We start from the raw sequence: 16,591 nt of genomic DNA on the forward strand, positions 1-16,591 counted from the left end.
TAATTTAAAATGGATTTCAATCTTCTCAAATGCAAATTTCTACAAATGAGATTCAAAAAAACATAGGGCTTGGGCCCCAATGGCACACATAAAAATAAGAACAGAATTCGGATAACTACACCCATAACATGCTTCCAGTGTTTTTCTTTTTATATTTGTTACAGCTATTTGTTTAAAATTATTTCCGTTCTATCAAATTCCCATATTCACATTTTGTTTGTTTATTTCCAAAATAAGTCTTTTAAGTTTTGCAGAGTTTTCCCTGAAGAAAATATTGCAAAATATATTATTTCTCAAAACATTCAAGTTAATTACTATGATGGTTGACTGACTAAGTTGATTAACAGGGATTTAAAACAATGTTTAGGGCAAGGAACTGTTTATGACTGAGGAAGAGAGGCAAAGGGAAGAATATAACCGTGAGATGGAGCGCCAAGAGTTAATGCGTCAGAAGTGGCTTGCCCTGGAAACTAACAAAATCCTGAAAGAACAACAAGAAAAAGAAAAACTGTAAGAAGGGGTCTCATATATTAATGAATTGTCATAATGTGTAACTGCTGATTGGTGTAACCATCAAAACTTAGTTAACTTGATTTCTTTTCTGAAAGCTTTAGAACTTTTCAGTGATCATATAGCATGATAATTTAGCATTACTGTTTCTTACATAGGAAGACTAATTTTGAATAGAAGCATTTTCTTGTCAAAAGGCAATATTACAAAACTAATCAGGAGTAGATGATTATTAATAAAAGAGAATGATTGTAGCTGTTTTCTGACTTTCCACACTAGGGATTTATAATATCGTATAGCAGGGGTGTCAAGTTGCTGGCCCACAGGACAGATATGTCATCCGCAGGCCATGCCCGCCCCAGCTCTGTGAATGGGGAAAGAGTCATGAAATGTCATGATGGCAACATGGCACCACGAGTTTGACCCGTGTCCTATAGCTATAGCAGATATTATAAATCTTCTATCTTCCCTATGATATATTGCCATTACAATGGCTGGATGATGCTAGAAGAGCCTAAAAATAAAGTGGAATTGGCCAATGAAGAATCAATAAAACAAAGTTACATTTTATTATTCAAAATATAATGATAGCAGAAGTAGAATTCTGATTTAAGAAGGTAGTGTCAGCTTTGGAAGCCATATTAGCACCAGACACATTCAAAGTGATACAATAGCATGTTCTTTCTGTGCAATTAAATTACATGCTTATCCACCATTAATCAAGTAAAATGTTGACCAATCAGAAATTTACCTCGCTATTTGTCAGAATCCAATGTATGTCATGGTCACCATTCATCATTAAGTACTCTTGAAGAGAAGCATGACAAAACCAGGAAAGCTTTCTTGGACTCCACTACCATATGCATTGCAAAAAATAAATAAATAAACTGAAATTATGTTTGTAAATAGATCTGTCTTTTTCTGTTAAACTAACACAAAGAAAAGCACTGAGATCATAATACAACTAAGAGTGAAATGAACTAATAAATGTTACATGAAATATTGCACTCCTGGAATAGCAATTAAGTGGAACATTAAAACAAAGTGAGCATTTTAAAAAATATTTTGAGACAGTCTCAGAAGAAATGTCTTCTGTTTATGCTCGAACCTGTTGAAAAGGCCAGGAAATAGCCTCAAAATAGACGCATTAAACATCAGGCTTCCATAGTTCAGTCATCACCTTCAGCCACTTTCAAATCATAAAAGGATGTCTGTAAATAATGCCCAAGTTCAAATGTGTATCAATCCTACTAGTTACCTTTGTCAATCAGAAAGAATTAGAAGGAATAAAACTTTAGCTTCTTAGTAGATAGAGAAGTGTTGCATATCTCACAAAGCTATCTATCTCAGGGTATAATGTCCACCCATCAAACAATAGAACAAGCTTATCGACAGATTGTGACTTTATATATTAAGTATCATTCAATAGTTTCATTTGGGGTATATATTTCTAGGCGGAAAATGGAGATTGCACAGAAGGCTAGTGAGGAAGAAGAACGATATCGTAAAGAAATTGAACAGTTAAGTCATTCTTTCATGCATGCCTTTTCCTCTTGTTGTCCACATGCCTATATTTTGTTTTTAAAAGGGTACAATGACTTTATGAATGACAAAAAGGCATCTAGGATTCATTCAAGTTCATTTAAATCACCAGTGGTAGAAACATCTCTTTGAATGAGCTATAACAATTCTTTCTGACAGGTCAAGAATTATTTGGTTGAAGACCAGATTGTCGTCCATGCCTTCTACCTCTTCTCAAATGGTGCAGGAAATGGACAATTCCAACTCACCAGTCAGTTTTGGCTCATGATCCCCACCTCAGATAAATCTGTTGAATTTCCCAACAGAGTAATAATGGTGTGAAGTGATGCTTTTCAAAATTAATTAATTAAAATGGATTAAAATTGGGTAAATAGGTATAAGAATGGTTTAAGGGGAAGGAGATAAGAGAAGGGTGACTGTAATTCATCCAAAAATGCCCCCTGCAGAATTGTGGCATTACTGTGCCAAATATTTCACAGTAATGATTAGTTTTGAGGAAGAAAATGTCCACCACACACATTTTTCTCTTTTCATAGATTAGTCTCAGGAGTATGATCCACATTGGGATCTTGGCAGACTAAGGAAGTGTGCTTAGGAAATATCTACCTTTGGCCACTTCTACAGATCCTAAGCTGTTCTGTAGAGGGACATATGGGATCGTTCTTCATCTCAAATTGCAGGACATTTTCACTGCAGTCTGATTGTCTGCACTGCAGAGAGCCTCTTCTGAGAATCTGTGAGAATTTATTTTGGCAGAGAAAAATTACCAAGATTGGATCTGAAATGGAAGTGAGGGACTGTTCTCAGTATTCTTAGTGCCCACTGGGATCATTATGATAAATTGCCCATTATATGTATTCTTTCTCTGCAAGTCAGTTTTGATTTTATTTTAACAAATGCCATTTTCACTTAATTATTATTAATTATGCATTAAAAATGCTGGATTGCCTGGAATAGATATCTCTGCTGCTTCTCACTTGAGTTTTTTGAATTCATTATACCTGAAGTATTGACAAATAAGAATGAGAAATTTCTGCAGGCAAACAACTAAGCTCAGAGAGCACTAGGGACCCCTCATTTCAACCCTAGACTACAAATATTCTCTTTTATTGATAAATTACTTTGGGATGCATTTTAAGCAGTACAGACATATATAAACACTAAATACCATAACAATATAAGTTATTTTTTTAAAAAAGCAATTGCAAATTCACTTTCTTGTTCTGACTAAAAACTAGCCAAAGGCCAAGCAGCTTGGCATTTTCTATCATAGACCTAGTCACAGTTCAAGCTTTTGAACTGAAAAGTTAAGTACCTACTTAAATAGCATATTCTGAAACGAGAAGGATTGGAGAGGTTTAATTTTTGGCTGTGTTATACGATTTATTTTGATATGCTTTTGACATTTTTGTTAACTATAAGTGATAAATAATAAAGTAAATAAACTCAGTCTTGCTTGATATGTTTGTAGCACAACTTTATTCTGTCATGAAGCTCAAAATAGTTGCTTTATACAGTATATTGATTGAGTTGTTAATGTTTTAATTACCAACTTTCTAAGTCTCCTGATAGTTTACAATAAACAAGGAATGCTTCCATTTGATTTCTTGTCTAGAGACTGACTAATATCTAAGTCTAGATTATATTTAGTATAAATCTAAACTAAGGTAACTGTATCATGTCCTTTCACCCTACACTCTCTAAAGGAGCAATATTTTCCTCTTTCCCAGAATAAAGGCTGAGGAAGAGAAGTTCAAAAAGCAGTGGGAGGAAGATTGGGGTCATAAAGAGCCTCTAAAGGCTGCCAAAATTGTAACTGCAGAAGTACATTCTCCACCTCGTCCTAAACATCGATGTAAGTAAGATGTTGTGAAGTTGTATTCTTATGTGTAAGAAATGTGCTTCATTAATTCCAGCACAGTATATTTCTAAAATTGTAGGCATGGGGAGAAGCCAGAAATTTGAGCTGTGGAAGTGAATCTCCAGGATAGTTATTGATTTTTCTTCTTTCTGTGTTACTTTGATTAAATGCTGTGCATTCTGAAGGTTTTTTCGGAGGAAAACAAAAAAAATACAATAAACTAAGGAAGAATGAGTGAGTCTTCTTTTGCTTTTCAATAGGAAATAATTTCCAGAAATCCATATTTCTGGGTCCAAATACATAGACTCATTTTAACTGATATTGGGATATATAAATGGTTGGTATTTCAGGTCAATTTATAGTGGCATTGCATGGCACCCCAGAACAAACCATCCATTTATAGAACAAAAGCATGAAAGAATACAGGGCTCATCTTATTCCTAGATATGCCTACATTCTTCACAGACTTTTTGATTCTAATTCTTTCATAAGAACCACCCTCCTGCCCCAAGAATTGTCATTTCTTCTTTCTTTATTTCTTTCTTCCTTTCTTTCTCAAGTAGATGTAGAGGAAACTGCATTTGATCAGTCCACATCAAATGATACAACTGGATTGAAGCTGAAGGAAAGCCAACAGGTTTGCTGTAGCACCTTGACTTCTCTTGACTTTCTTACTGCCTGCACTATCCCTCTTGCTGACAATCATTCTTAAAATTGGACTGCACTACACTCCCTGTGGTTTTTTGTAATTCTCACATTAAGGAAAGCATTAATATTTATTTTATGTGTTAACCAATTTAACTTTATATGATTTTTCAACCCAAGAGGAAAACATGAAATGGCCCTAAATGGAATCTTTGTATGTTCTGTCTCATTACCACTGAAAACAGAGCTGGGGTCAAGGAATAGTTCAAATTAAGTGATTTCTGTCATTAGAAAACTGAGACAGTGTCCTTTGCCTGTATCCTTCTGATTAATTTCCTTTAACAATCATAATAGCAAAGTCCTAGAGAAGATTGGAAGAACTAGAAAAAAGATTTTTTAGTTCGAGAATATCATGCAGTATGCTTCTGAAAAATTAAGTTATAATACTTGGATTAAAGCACATGTATCAAACTAGTCATGAAAGTGAATAAAAATGAAAGTTACTTGTGTATTATGAAAGATTATGAAAGTGAAATGGTTACAATTCTCATAGTCTGAAGAAGAGACTTCTGCCTCTTATTTATAGCTGTTTCAAAGTTAAGATAAAAATGTACTCCATTTGCATTGCTATAATTTTCATCTTTATATGTTGTAATCTGTTGATATCAATATCTATAATGCATTGTTCTCCTTTGCATACCACATAGCTTTTGGATGGTTTTATCGGTATGAGGGAAAATTTCCTACGATTCGCAAGGTAGAAAAACGTTGAACATTTTGAAAAGTTTGCTGTGATCATCTCATTTGAATCCATGTGCATTTTCCTGTAGTTAGGGTTATCTTGATAAGCATGAAAGGAAGGAAAGGTCTGCATGCGTTATAATGATTTATATCCAAACCTGTTGGGTAGAAAAGTATTTCAGTCCTTGCCTGTCCCAAATTGAGCCAATTATCCCATAATAGTGCCTTCTCTTTCTCCTACATTAATTGGCAGAATTTTAGTTCTCAATAATTGGTTTTTAATAATGCAAGGAGATGCTAAAGGAAGGCTGGAACACTCCTTTGTGTGAATAAAAATCCACTGTCTTACTATCTAGTATACTTTATATCTACACAAATAGGTTCTATTTTGTGGTGTGCAGAACTGTAAATAATGCAAATAATCTTATTTGGAACCCTATTGGTTTATGCCATTTCAGTCATCTGACTCTAAGTGGCTTATCTCTGCAAATATTTTCTCTCTCTTTAAGATAATAGACATTGCTTTCCAGAAAGCTAATTTGGTTAAGTCCTTTAAGAACAATGGCTTCTATTAACTCATATTAAGGTAATCAAACTGAGACATATAAGCAATTTAGTGGAATTCCAAATAAGTAATTTGTTATCCATGGAAGGGTTTTGTTGTGTTGTTCAGTTTTGGTTTTGATCTTTGTGCAATTTGTTCCTTTATCATTTTGGAATTATGCATTATATCACCAGATAGAATGCTTCCATTACTTATATGAGGACCTACTCTTTAAAAGCATGCAAAACTGTACGTCTTTTGGGGGGTGGTAGTTTCAGATAGTGTAGTGGGAAATTTACAAGTATGCATGAACCTTGTTATCTCTAGCTTTCCTGCAAAACCTGATGATTTTGTGCCCATCTTACTCATCCTGAGGCTGGGTTTTATGCCTTGCTGCTTTAATAACTGGATGATTGTGTCACAGTTATCTAGGAGAAACTCTGGTGCATTAGTAGTATATATGTATAATTAATATTAATATAACAACAATCCAGAAAGGTAAAGAAAGAAAGAAAGCAAAAAGTGACAGTCTTAGTGAACAGAAAAAAAGCAAAATGCAACTGGAGTTTGAGCTAAAACTTCTCAAGGAAAAAGAAGAGAAGTTGGAAAGAGAAAAACAGTTGAAAATCAGCCGACTGGTTCAAGAGGTATGTTCTTTGTGATCTGTATACCTTTGTTTCCTGTATGAAAAGAGTGAAAAACAGCATGCTACTGACAGATATATTATGTCTGAATGTGTATATACTTAAATGCATTATTGTGGTTGAATATTAACTAACATGACCTAGCTACTAAAACATGGAGAACATAAATTAAAGCTGTAGATTATAATATAACGTCACAGTATAATTCAAACTATATATGTAAAAGTGAACTAGTTTCTTAGTTAGATGATTAAAAGCAATGTGATTCTGAAATGTATTTGATTTGGCATTTAGATTCATTGGAAGACCAACAAATCTTTCTATACTTATGAGCAGATGTGTTGAATACCATGCTATACTTTTTGGGTGTTGTATATCAAAAGACTTCAGTAAAGTGGAGAAATTCCATAGCAATGGAGTAAAATTCTCCCTTTCCAGATGTTCAAATGATATAGGAAAATCAACAAGCCTTTCCCTCTTTCTAACAGTCATGCTTTGTCCATCTGAATATAGGAGACACTTAATGAAAATCAGGGAATTCACTATTACCATTTCAATTTTAACTTGCACACATACCTATTGCTATTTGGGATAAAAAGAGGTGCAAAGAGTAGAATAGCAAGTCCCTCCATATCTGACATGTTGCCACCAAATGTGATTTGTACCATTCCAGAGGTTTTGGTTTGTTCAGCCAAGAAAAATGTAGTGACAATCTCCTGGCCTTCCTCCGTACAGCCATTCATTAGTGCAGTGTATCAATGAACCCAGACCATTAATTTAATGGACAGCCCGTTAAATAGATCACCCATATTGTGTGAACATGACCCCTCTATATATTCTATTCTGAAAATGGATTCCCCTGTGACTTTCTTACATATTTCGAAAGGAATACTGCTTTTTCCACCTGTAATTCTCACCAAACGAGAAGAATAAGTGGTTGGCAGACATAAGTAATCATATGTTTATGTTCCCTAGGAATAAATGGTTGGAGAATTGGATGACAGTTGTTCTTGTGTTTGTTACTTGGGAGTTGAAGTATGTTGGACTGTCTCTTTTTGCTTAACACAGGGATTAGTAGAATGATCACTGGAGACCGTACTCATATATATGATCAATATTTTATAAATGTGATCGAAGGATATTTTATATGTATGAAATAGATAGAGCATGTTAATAGCTCCTCTAAAATACTGATTTATTTGAACAGCTGCTTATATCAAACAACCAGGTATCTGTCATGTATTTGGGGTTTCTACTGCCCCAAGGATAATTAATGAGATGAGACTGGAAGAGTGCCAGAAAGTGCCAGATTCTTGCAGACATTCAGTTGTAAATCACTGAATGATAAGAAATTGACTGTGCAACTCTTAGATATGACTCTATTTATTTCAGCAAACCTTGTTGAGATAAACATATCAATTCGAATCTAACAATCAGCCAATTTTAATACGGAGTGTAGATGTATTCAGCAATTTGCTGAGATTGCAATAGATGAATTACAAAAATATTTAAAACTGCACACAACATTTTATTGCCAAAATATATTTCAAGTGTGCCTTTGAATATAAATTTATAAATATAAACTCTTAAATTTTCTTCTAAAATTATGCTACAACTCTCAGGTGTCTGAGACTGAACGAGAAGATTTAGAAGAATCAGAAAAGACTCAGCATTGGGTGGAAAAGCTCTGTCAAACACGTTTAGAACAAATCTCCTCGGTGGAGAATGATTCTCCTGAGGTAAAATAAGATTCTCACCCACCCAGTAAAATATTTGTTTTGTAATCTTACAAATTGGTTTTTAAGATGTCGTTTGCAGTATGATCTGTAGTAAATCATTTGTTTTATTAGGCGATTATAATGAAAAAAAAGTTTCAGATCTTATGTAAAAATAGACACATCCATTTTAATTCAGTAAAGAACCATATCATGTTAAAGAACCATATCATAAAGAACCATATCATAACCTAGATCAAAGGCCTCAAATTTGTGGCTCATGGGATGCATGTGGCCATCCATTTTGTACCTTGTATGCCTACCAGGATGGTGGGTAGTGGTGGACAAGGTGACTCTTAACTGACAAAAAAGCAGAGCCCAGCTTTGCCCTCAGGGTAGATTAAGGGAGGCTGCATCCTACCTCATGGGAAGCTCCAACTTTCTTTCCATTTTGCCACCTTTGTTTGCCTTTTGCCTTGGCTTGTTAAAAAGTTTCTTGGGCTATAGGAATTGTTTCCTTTAATACAAATTCTTATTTATTGATGTAGAACAGCTAGACAAAATGTCTCCCATAACAAGGATTGTTTTAAAGGAATTGAGAGCATTGGGGTTTTGAGCCTAGTTCCTTGCTTTTTGCTGTTAGTGGAGTTGTATCCAGTCATTTAAGCAAGTGCTGCATTAAAATAAATCTGTCATACTAGAAAACAGGTGCCCGTCCTGCTGTTTCTGCTTCTGCTACCTCTGTGCGAAGGTTTGCTGGTGGCTTGCAGCTCCATACCACTGACCTTGATGATATCAGCTTAAATGATACTGGCAAGCTTTCAAAACGCCCAGCACCTCTGCCTCCATTACCCCATACAGTATCTGTAGCCTCAGTAGCTTATCCGCTTTCTCCATCAAATATTCCAGCTACTAAAGGATCAGCACCAATACCTAATTCACCTTCATGGATTCCATCATCCTCTCCATCTCCTTGGGCACATGTCCCACCGCCTCCTTTCCCTCCACCATCTCCACCACCCATTCATCCTTCCATGCAGACTGTTGGCACTCTCCATCATCCAATGTCCAATCATTTGGATGATAAAACTGGCTGCCACAATTTTCAACCTGGGAGGGCAGAAGATTCCCTGGATAGCTGGGAAGTGATAAACTGCAAAGAAAGGAAGATTAGTCCAGTTAATGCACAAAGCAGCAAGCAGACCTATCTTTCCAGTCCAAAGGTATGATATAGAATATATATTTTGTGGCACTCACAATTCTGAGCTGCTGCTGCTGATTCAAGTTATCAAGATAATAAAATATTTTCCACTGTGACTTTTACCTTGTATGATACTGTCCTGAAGTATTTCTCATGTTTATAACTTTCCATAAGTGCATTTTAATTACCTTGCCATGTCATGTCATCATTTTTCCCCACTATACTGCATGGAAGCATTTTTATAAATTGTATTACTTCCCCTCCCCCCGTCTATACATTACTGAAGAGCTTAAGTGTAGTCCAAGATTCAGGATGAGCAGTGTTGTTTATTGGCAGATGTGATTTAGAGGGTAGAAAAGAAAGTACTGTATTGCCAAGCCCAGAGCAATCAGCACTGATTATTAGCTGTCAAGGGCAGTTCAAGATGCAGGTTGCACCTATGTTAGGGCATAGGACCTATTTATTTGGAGGGATCCACCTCTGTGATATTGGACAGAGTGTCTTATTAAGTGTGTCATCTAGTAGGACACAGAAAGAGTGTTTAGTCTGCATAAAATATACACATCCTTTCTGTAACATTCTTACATTGGAACTCCTCTAGCAATTTACTCCAGGCACCCCTGCCCAGCGTCATCCAGCTGTACCTATAGTGTCCAAACCAGTTATGCTGCATCCTGACCACAATATTGTAGTCAGACCAACAACCAAATCAGAAGCTCTGGTAAGTCTATGTTGATATATTCTGCATGCTTTGAATGTATAGGAGACCAGCTGTCCCACTATCACTGTCACTTTGCTTGCTGTGATTCTAGCTTGAATGTACACTGAATAATTCAGAAGTATTTAAAAATTAAAATATGCTAAACACTTTTTTTTCCACAATGAGCATTTGGTTGGATTAGTTGCAAAATCTCCTTGTGGTTGTTTTGTTTTTTTGTTTTACTATACTTTTGCTCTGTAGCCTATATTAAATTAGTTGAAAGGTTCAGAAATTCTTTAAGTCTACAAAGTAATGCAATTGAGGTGGGGTGAAGCTGCAAAACAGACACTTGCTTAGCCTAGGAACAAGGGGACAAATGGACTTTCATTAAATAACCAAACAAATTGGTGTTTAAAAAGGTTCACTTACCAGCCTATTGTAACCATAAAATTATTGACATTCTTAGATTCCAGGCTTGGAATCAAGGCCTCTGGCAGACCTGGCCTTCCATCTGGTCTTTCCAAATCCTTTAGGTCTCTCCTCCTGTTGCCACCCAAGGTGCCCAATGTTGCCATCTTTTATTGTCTCTTCTACAACCCAATCATCACAAAATCTTTAACAATGAAAGCTCAATGTGTCCACTAACACATAATATGAAATCACTTTCTATCAATTCCCTTGTGGTTACTACAAGCAAAACAGATTATAAAACAAAAATTTAAAATGCAGGACTAATAATAAGATTTTTTTTTCCCATTCAATCATATCCATATAATTCCCTTCAATTTTCTTGGAAAAGTAGTATAGTAAGAATAAAAGATACCATATATATTTGGAGTTTTACTTAGGATACAAACTGAATAAACTAAACTGTCCATATTGTAAAATTTAGCATTAAGTATTAATATCGATATAGAATTAGGCAAGCAGAAATGTAGAATGAAAATAAAATAGAATGTAGATACAAAATAGAAAATAAAAATAAAATGAACAGTTTTCTATATTTATCAATTAGACCATTTCTTGTTCTTTCCATAAACAGCTGAAAGATCATTTTTATACCATTTAAGGCAGGGCTGTCAAACTCCCGACCCATGGGCCGGATGTATCACACATTGGCCACGCCCATGCCTGGTTTACCGAAGGGAAAAAAGTCCCAATACCTCACGTGATGCTGCCGTGATGACATGAGTTTGACACCCCTGATTTAAGGGGTGTCCTACCAGTAAACTTTTTTTTAAAAAAAGGCAATTATCCTCGTGATGTAACACTAAGTATAAGAGCCATAGTGGCACAGTGGTTAGAGTGCAATACTGCAGGCTACTTCTGATGAGTGCTGATTGCCAGCAGTTTGGCAGTTCAAGTCCCACTGGCTCATTGAAATTAAATTGATATGCTGTCCAATTCCCAATGACTGGGCAATTTATCCATAAGTAAGCAAAGTAGACTCTCTATAAACTGCTTGCTCCTCTGATAGAGTAATAGATGGATCAATGCCTGATTTGTAAGAGAAAAAAAAACCATATGGCTATTGCCATGTTGAAAAACTCCATTTTCTTTTCTTTCCAGACTCCCTAAATGTCATTATGCATATTTAGGATAAAGCTAAATCATAAATTGGGAATATAAAGAGTACTTCTTTAAAAAAAAATAATATTATGAACATTTCAATAATAATCTCGTAGAGGGCTGTAAAGCACTGTGAAATGATTATATAAGTCTAAGTGTTATAGCTGTTGCTATTAGTTCTTGAATAATATATCTTTTGGGGTCAGCCCCTTGTGAGTTTACCTGACCTTTAGCTGAAATTTCCATCAAGAAACCGATTAGGTGACTGATAGCCATTGTTTTAATTTCTCAAATGCTTCACAGGACCTGAACAAAAGAAACATGTTAGCTAGACTCTTCATGCGTGTCAGAGCAGAGGCTCCAGAGAATGAAAGTAATAATAAGTCAGTAATAAATTCAGTCAGATTATTGGAGATCTTGTAGTTTTCTCAGAATATCACATCCGAACCTTCTTAATATTTTTGCTGATGGAAACAGCATCAAAAGAGTTTAAATAGTTTTTTCCCCTGTTTTTACTTACAACTCTTCAAATAGCTTAAAGCAGGAAAATGAGCTATTGTTTCAATTTAGGGATAGCTTCATCAGCACATTTAACTTAAGTTACTATTCTAACACTTCTGCTGACAGACTTTTATCCAGCCTCACTTCTTTACCATTGCCAGGGGGTTCTGAATTTAAAGTTCTTGTATTATTCCCTGGCCATAGCACGCTCCAGACTGATGTTATGAAATGATATGCAGAACTGATAAGGATAAACCTGCTGCAAGAAATTGAATTTGCTCTAAGGCTCTACTACAGGTTCACATTAATGACATGAAACTCTAGTCCATTTTATACAAGGCATACAATGAAAAATGCACCCTTTTATTCAAAATGAGCTTCTGAAAACACAGCTACAAATTATTTTTAATAAGCCATTGTGAAATATAATTATTTTTAACTGGACAATTTTTTTAGCTAGTGTATATGCTGTCAGCAGCAGCTTTGGCTATTGTTATTCTTTAGTTTGTACCTCATACACATTATGCCATTATATGTCCTATGGAAACACAGAAGATTAACACTCATTAGATGGGGGTTCAAAAGTCTGCAAAGTTGCTGAAACAAGGGTTGGAAGGGCTTCAGTCCTTCTGTCTTCTGAAAAGGATATAATTAAAATGCTTATGCTTCTGTAATAAATAGTTGGATATGCATTCGAATAAATTCTCTGATGGCAGTATTTGGCAAATTTTGATTGGATGGTAAAACTACAATTTCAAGAAGTGCTTAAATAAGATTTAGAGTATGTGGAAGTTTGATTAGTAGTTGAAGGTGCTGGATTAGAAGCCTAAAGACTGTAAGTTCTTATTCTCCGTTAGGTATGGAAGGTCCCTGAATAACTTTGATCCCATCATTTTCTCTCAGACCCAGGCAATGGCAAACCATTTCTGAAAAGATGGCCAAGAAAACTGCAGTTTGACTATACAGGGGAAACTCGAAAAATTAGAATATCATGCAAAAGTTCATTTATTTCAGTAAAGCAATTTAAAAGGTGAAACTAATATATGAGATAGACTCATCACATGCAAAGCAAGATAGTTCAAGCCGTGATTTGTCATAATTGTGAGGATGATGGCTTACAGCTCATGAAAGCCCCAAATCCACAATCTCAGAAAATTAGAATATTACATGCAATCAATAAAACAAGGATTGTACATAGAACAATATCGGACCACTGAAAAGTAGAAGCATGCATATGTACTCAGTACTTGGTTTGGGCCCCTTTTGCAACAATTACTGCCTCAATGCGGTGTGGCACGGAAGCTATTAGCCTGTGGCACTGCTGAGGTGTTATGGAAGACCAGGATGCTTCAATAGCGGCCTTCAGCTCTTCTGCATTGTTCGGTCTCATGTCTCTCATCTTTCTCTTGGCAATGCCCCATAGATTCTCAATGGGGTTCAGGTCAGGCAAGTTTGCTGGCCAATCAAGCACAGTAATCCCACGGTCATTGAACCAGGTTTTGGTGCTTTTGGCGGTGTTGATAGGTGCCAAGTCCTGCTGGAAACTGAAGTCAGCATCCCCATAAAGCTTGTCTGTGGAAGGAAGCATGAAGTGCTCCAAAATCTCCTGGTAGACAGCTGCATTGACCCTGGACTTAATGAAGCACAGTGGACCAACACCAGCAGATGACATGGCTCCCCAAATCAACACAGACTATAGAAACTTCACACTGGATTTCAAGCATCTTGCGGTGTGTGCCTCTCCATTCTTCCTCCAGACTCTGACTCCTTGGTTTCCAAATGAGATGCAAAAGTTGCTCTCATCAGACAAGAGGACTTTGGACCACTGAGCAACAGACCAGGTCTGTTTATCTTTAGCCCGGGTAAGACGCTTCTGACATTGTTTGTTGTTCAGGAGCGGCTTGACAAGCCCATGTACAGGATCTGTCTGTGTGTGGTGGCTCTTGATGCACTGATTCCAGCCTCAGTTCACTCCTTGTGAAAGTCCCCAACACTTTTGAATGGCCTTTTCCTGACAATCCTCTCCAGGATGCGGTCATCCCTGCTGCTTGTGCACCTTTTTCTTCCACACTTTTCCCTTGCACATAACTTTCTATTAATGTGCTTTGATACAGCACTTTGGAAACATCCAACTTTGTTTGCAATTACCTTTTGAAGCTTTCCCTCCTTATGGAGGGTGTCAGTGATAGTTTTCTGCACAACTGTCAGGTCAGCAGTCTTTCCCATGATTGTGATTCCTACTGAACCAGACCGAGAGACCATTTAAAGGCTCAGGAACCCTTTGCAGGTGTTATGGCTTAATTAGCTGATTAGAGTGGGACACTTTGAGCCTAGAATATTGAACCTTTTCACAATATTCTAATTTTCTGAGACTGGGGATTTGGGGTTTTCATGAGCTATAAGCCATAGTCATCTCAATTATGACACATCATGGCTTGAATTATCTTGCTTTGCATGTAAAGAGTCTATCTCATATATTAGATTCACCTTTTCAGTTGCATTACTGAAATAAATGTCCTACCCACCCCGCCATGCATGCACAGAAGACACCCGAAGATTGGTCAGTGGGAGGCACATGTGTACATGTGTGGCACAGCTGAGCTGGGGCAACGGCTCACATGCCCACAAAGAGGGCTCTGCACGCATGCCATAGGTTCACCATAATGGTCCTACAGGATTGTTTTTCTGTCATTCCAATTAACTTTGAATTGATACATAGAATATGTAAATCTGAAGAACATTTAAATGCATGTGAGCGTGAAGGCGTGGAATGATGCATATCTAATCTATTAGCTGAAAATTCAGTGAATTGTGTTTCTTTCTTTTCAGCCTCAAGAGATGTTTAAAAGGATGGTGTTTTACAATTCATCATTTAAAACTAACAAAAAACAAGTAAAATCCTATTTCCTTTTTGCATATGTGTGTGATATTAGTGGGCTGTCACAGTTTTATCTTTTGTTTCTGACTCATGATATTAAATAAGATGCAAATAGGAAGCTTTGATTTTTTTTCAATGAATACAGGGAATTCTTCTAGATTTTGAAGAAACTGGCTATGAATACAAAAAGATCTGATGCTGTAAATTCTTTGATCATTTGATATTACTAGTGACTCTTTGACCTTTTCATTCAAATATAACATAATATAACATAAGGAATATGGCTAATATTTTTTCTATTCAATTCTATCCTATTTCTACTGGATCCTTTGTTTAAATTAATAGAAAATGTGGTTTGGTAATAAATGAGGAAAATGATGGATTGTATGAATCCACCCAGAATGGCCAAGGTGTCTTTTCCAGTGATTGTAATTAAGGTTGGATTTTGTAAAAGAGTATATCCTGCTTTAATTTTAGTTTTTCTAGTATTAGCTAATTGTCAAAGAATGTTTAGATTTATTTTTTCAAAGACTGTTAAAAATTTACTGCTGTAGGCTTTCATGGCTAATATCTGTTGGGCAATTCTGGACTTCAGGGATTTGTGACCATGGTCTAGAAAATAGATTTCCTGATATTTCGCCAGCAACTGTGGCTGCCATATACAGAGGTATATGCTAGGTAGACCACAGGCAACTGAGCAGGAGCTGACAGGGGTCCCTCTCAATCTTTATTTCCCACAGCATAATTGCTGCCCAATCAGCTCATTCAGTCTCCGGTAAGCTGCCTGTGGTCTGCCTAGCATATCGTATCTCTGATTATGCCAGCCAGTTGCTAAAACCTGATGCCCAATTGTCAAAGGTTCTTACTGTGTAAGAAACACTAGGTAGGAAAGAATGAAGTGAAGGATTTACAAAATCCATTGTTTCTTGGAGGTGGGGGTGGAAGCTGGATCTAGTTGATGCAAATCCTAAGAGCTTCAGGAATGTTTGCTTATCTTTGCTCTCAAGATACCATTGCTGCAACCATGGTACCATGAGCTCTCCATATGTTGCCAGACCTACAGGCATTAACAAGGGACAAAGTGAAATGAAAGTGACAATGGGTGTATAGAACATCTAGCCCCATGTTGTAATGGAATGCATTATGGCCTTGAGGAAAGAGAAGATGAGAAACTGCCTAGGAAAGAATCAGAGAAGAGGGGCATGAACTCTGATTGCTTAGCTATCATAGAAGGAACCTGAGAAGGGACTTGCCAGTGGTGGGATTCAAAAATTTTTACTATCAGTTCTGTGGGTGTGGCTTGGTGGGCGTGGCAGGGGAAGGATACTGTAATATCCCCATTCCCTTCCCACTCCTGCGGGAAGGATACTGCAAAATCTCATTCTTCCCCACCCCACTAACCTGCTTCCAGCTCCGTTCTCCTGTGCAGGGCAACAAAAGAAGACCCAGTCGATCAGCTGGGACTCAGGAGGCAGAGAATAGACGGGGGTGGGGCCAGTCAGAGGTGGTATTTGCCTGTTGTCCAAACTACTCAAAATTT

At 36.6% G+C, this 16,591-nt stretch overlaps 1 protein-coding gene across 2 annotated transcripts in view; it reads left to right on the plus strand.

Moving 5' to 3' along the window:
- Positions 1-16,591, plus strand: part of USH1C (USH1 protein network component harmonin) — a 54,335-nt gene that overhangs the window by 21,178 nt on the left and 16,566 nt on the right. Inside the window, exons 12-15 of one of the 2 annotated variants that reach the window (XM_087921018.1) lie at positions 368-510; positions 1,965-2,030; positions 3,783-3,907; positions 4,474-4,550. In XM_087921018.1, coding sequence (XP_087777144.1) covers positions 368-510; positions 1,965-2,030; positions 3,783-3,907; positions 4,474-4,550 — 411 coding nt within the window. The remainder of the gene's footprint in view (positions 1-367; positions 511-1,964; positions 2,031-3,782; positions 3,908-4,473; positions 4,551-16,591) is intronic. The other variant, XM_026706456.2, reaches the window with a different exon arrangement.

The sequence above is a fragment of the Pseudonaja textilis genome, chromosome 1, assembly GCF_049901715.1.
Source record: "Pseudonaja textilis isolate UNSWEBS1 chromosome 1, rPseTex1.2, whole genome shotgun sequence".
Classification (NCBI taxonomy): domain Eukaryota; kingdom Metazoa; phylum Chordata; class Lepidosauria; order Squamata; family Elapidae; genus Pseudonaja; species Pseudonaja textilis.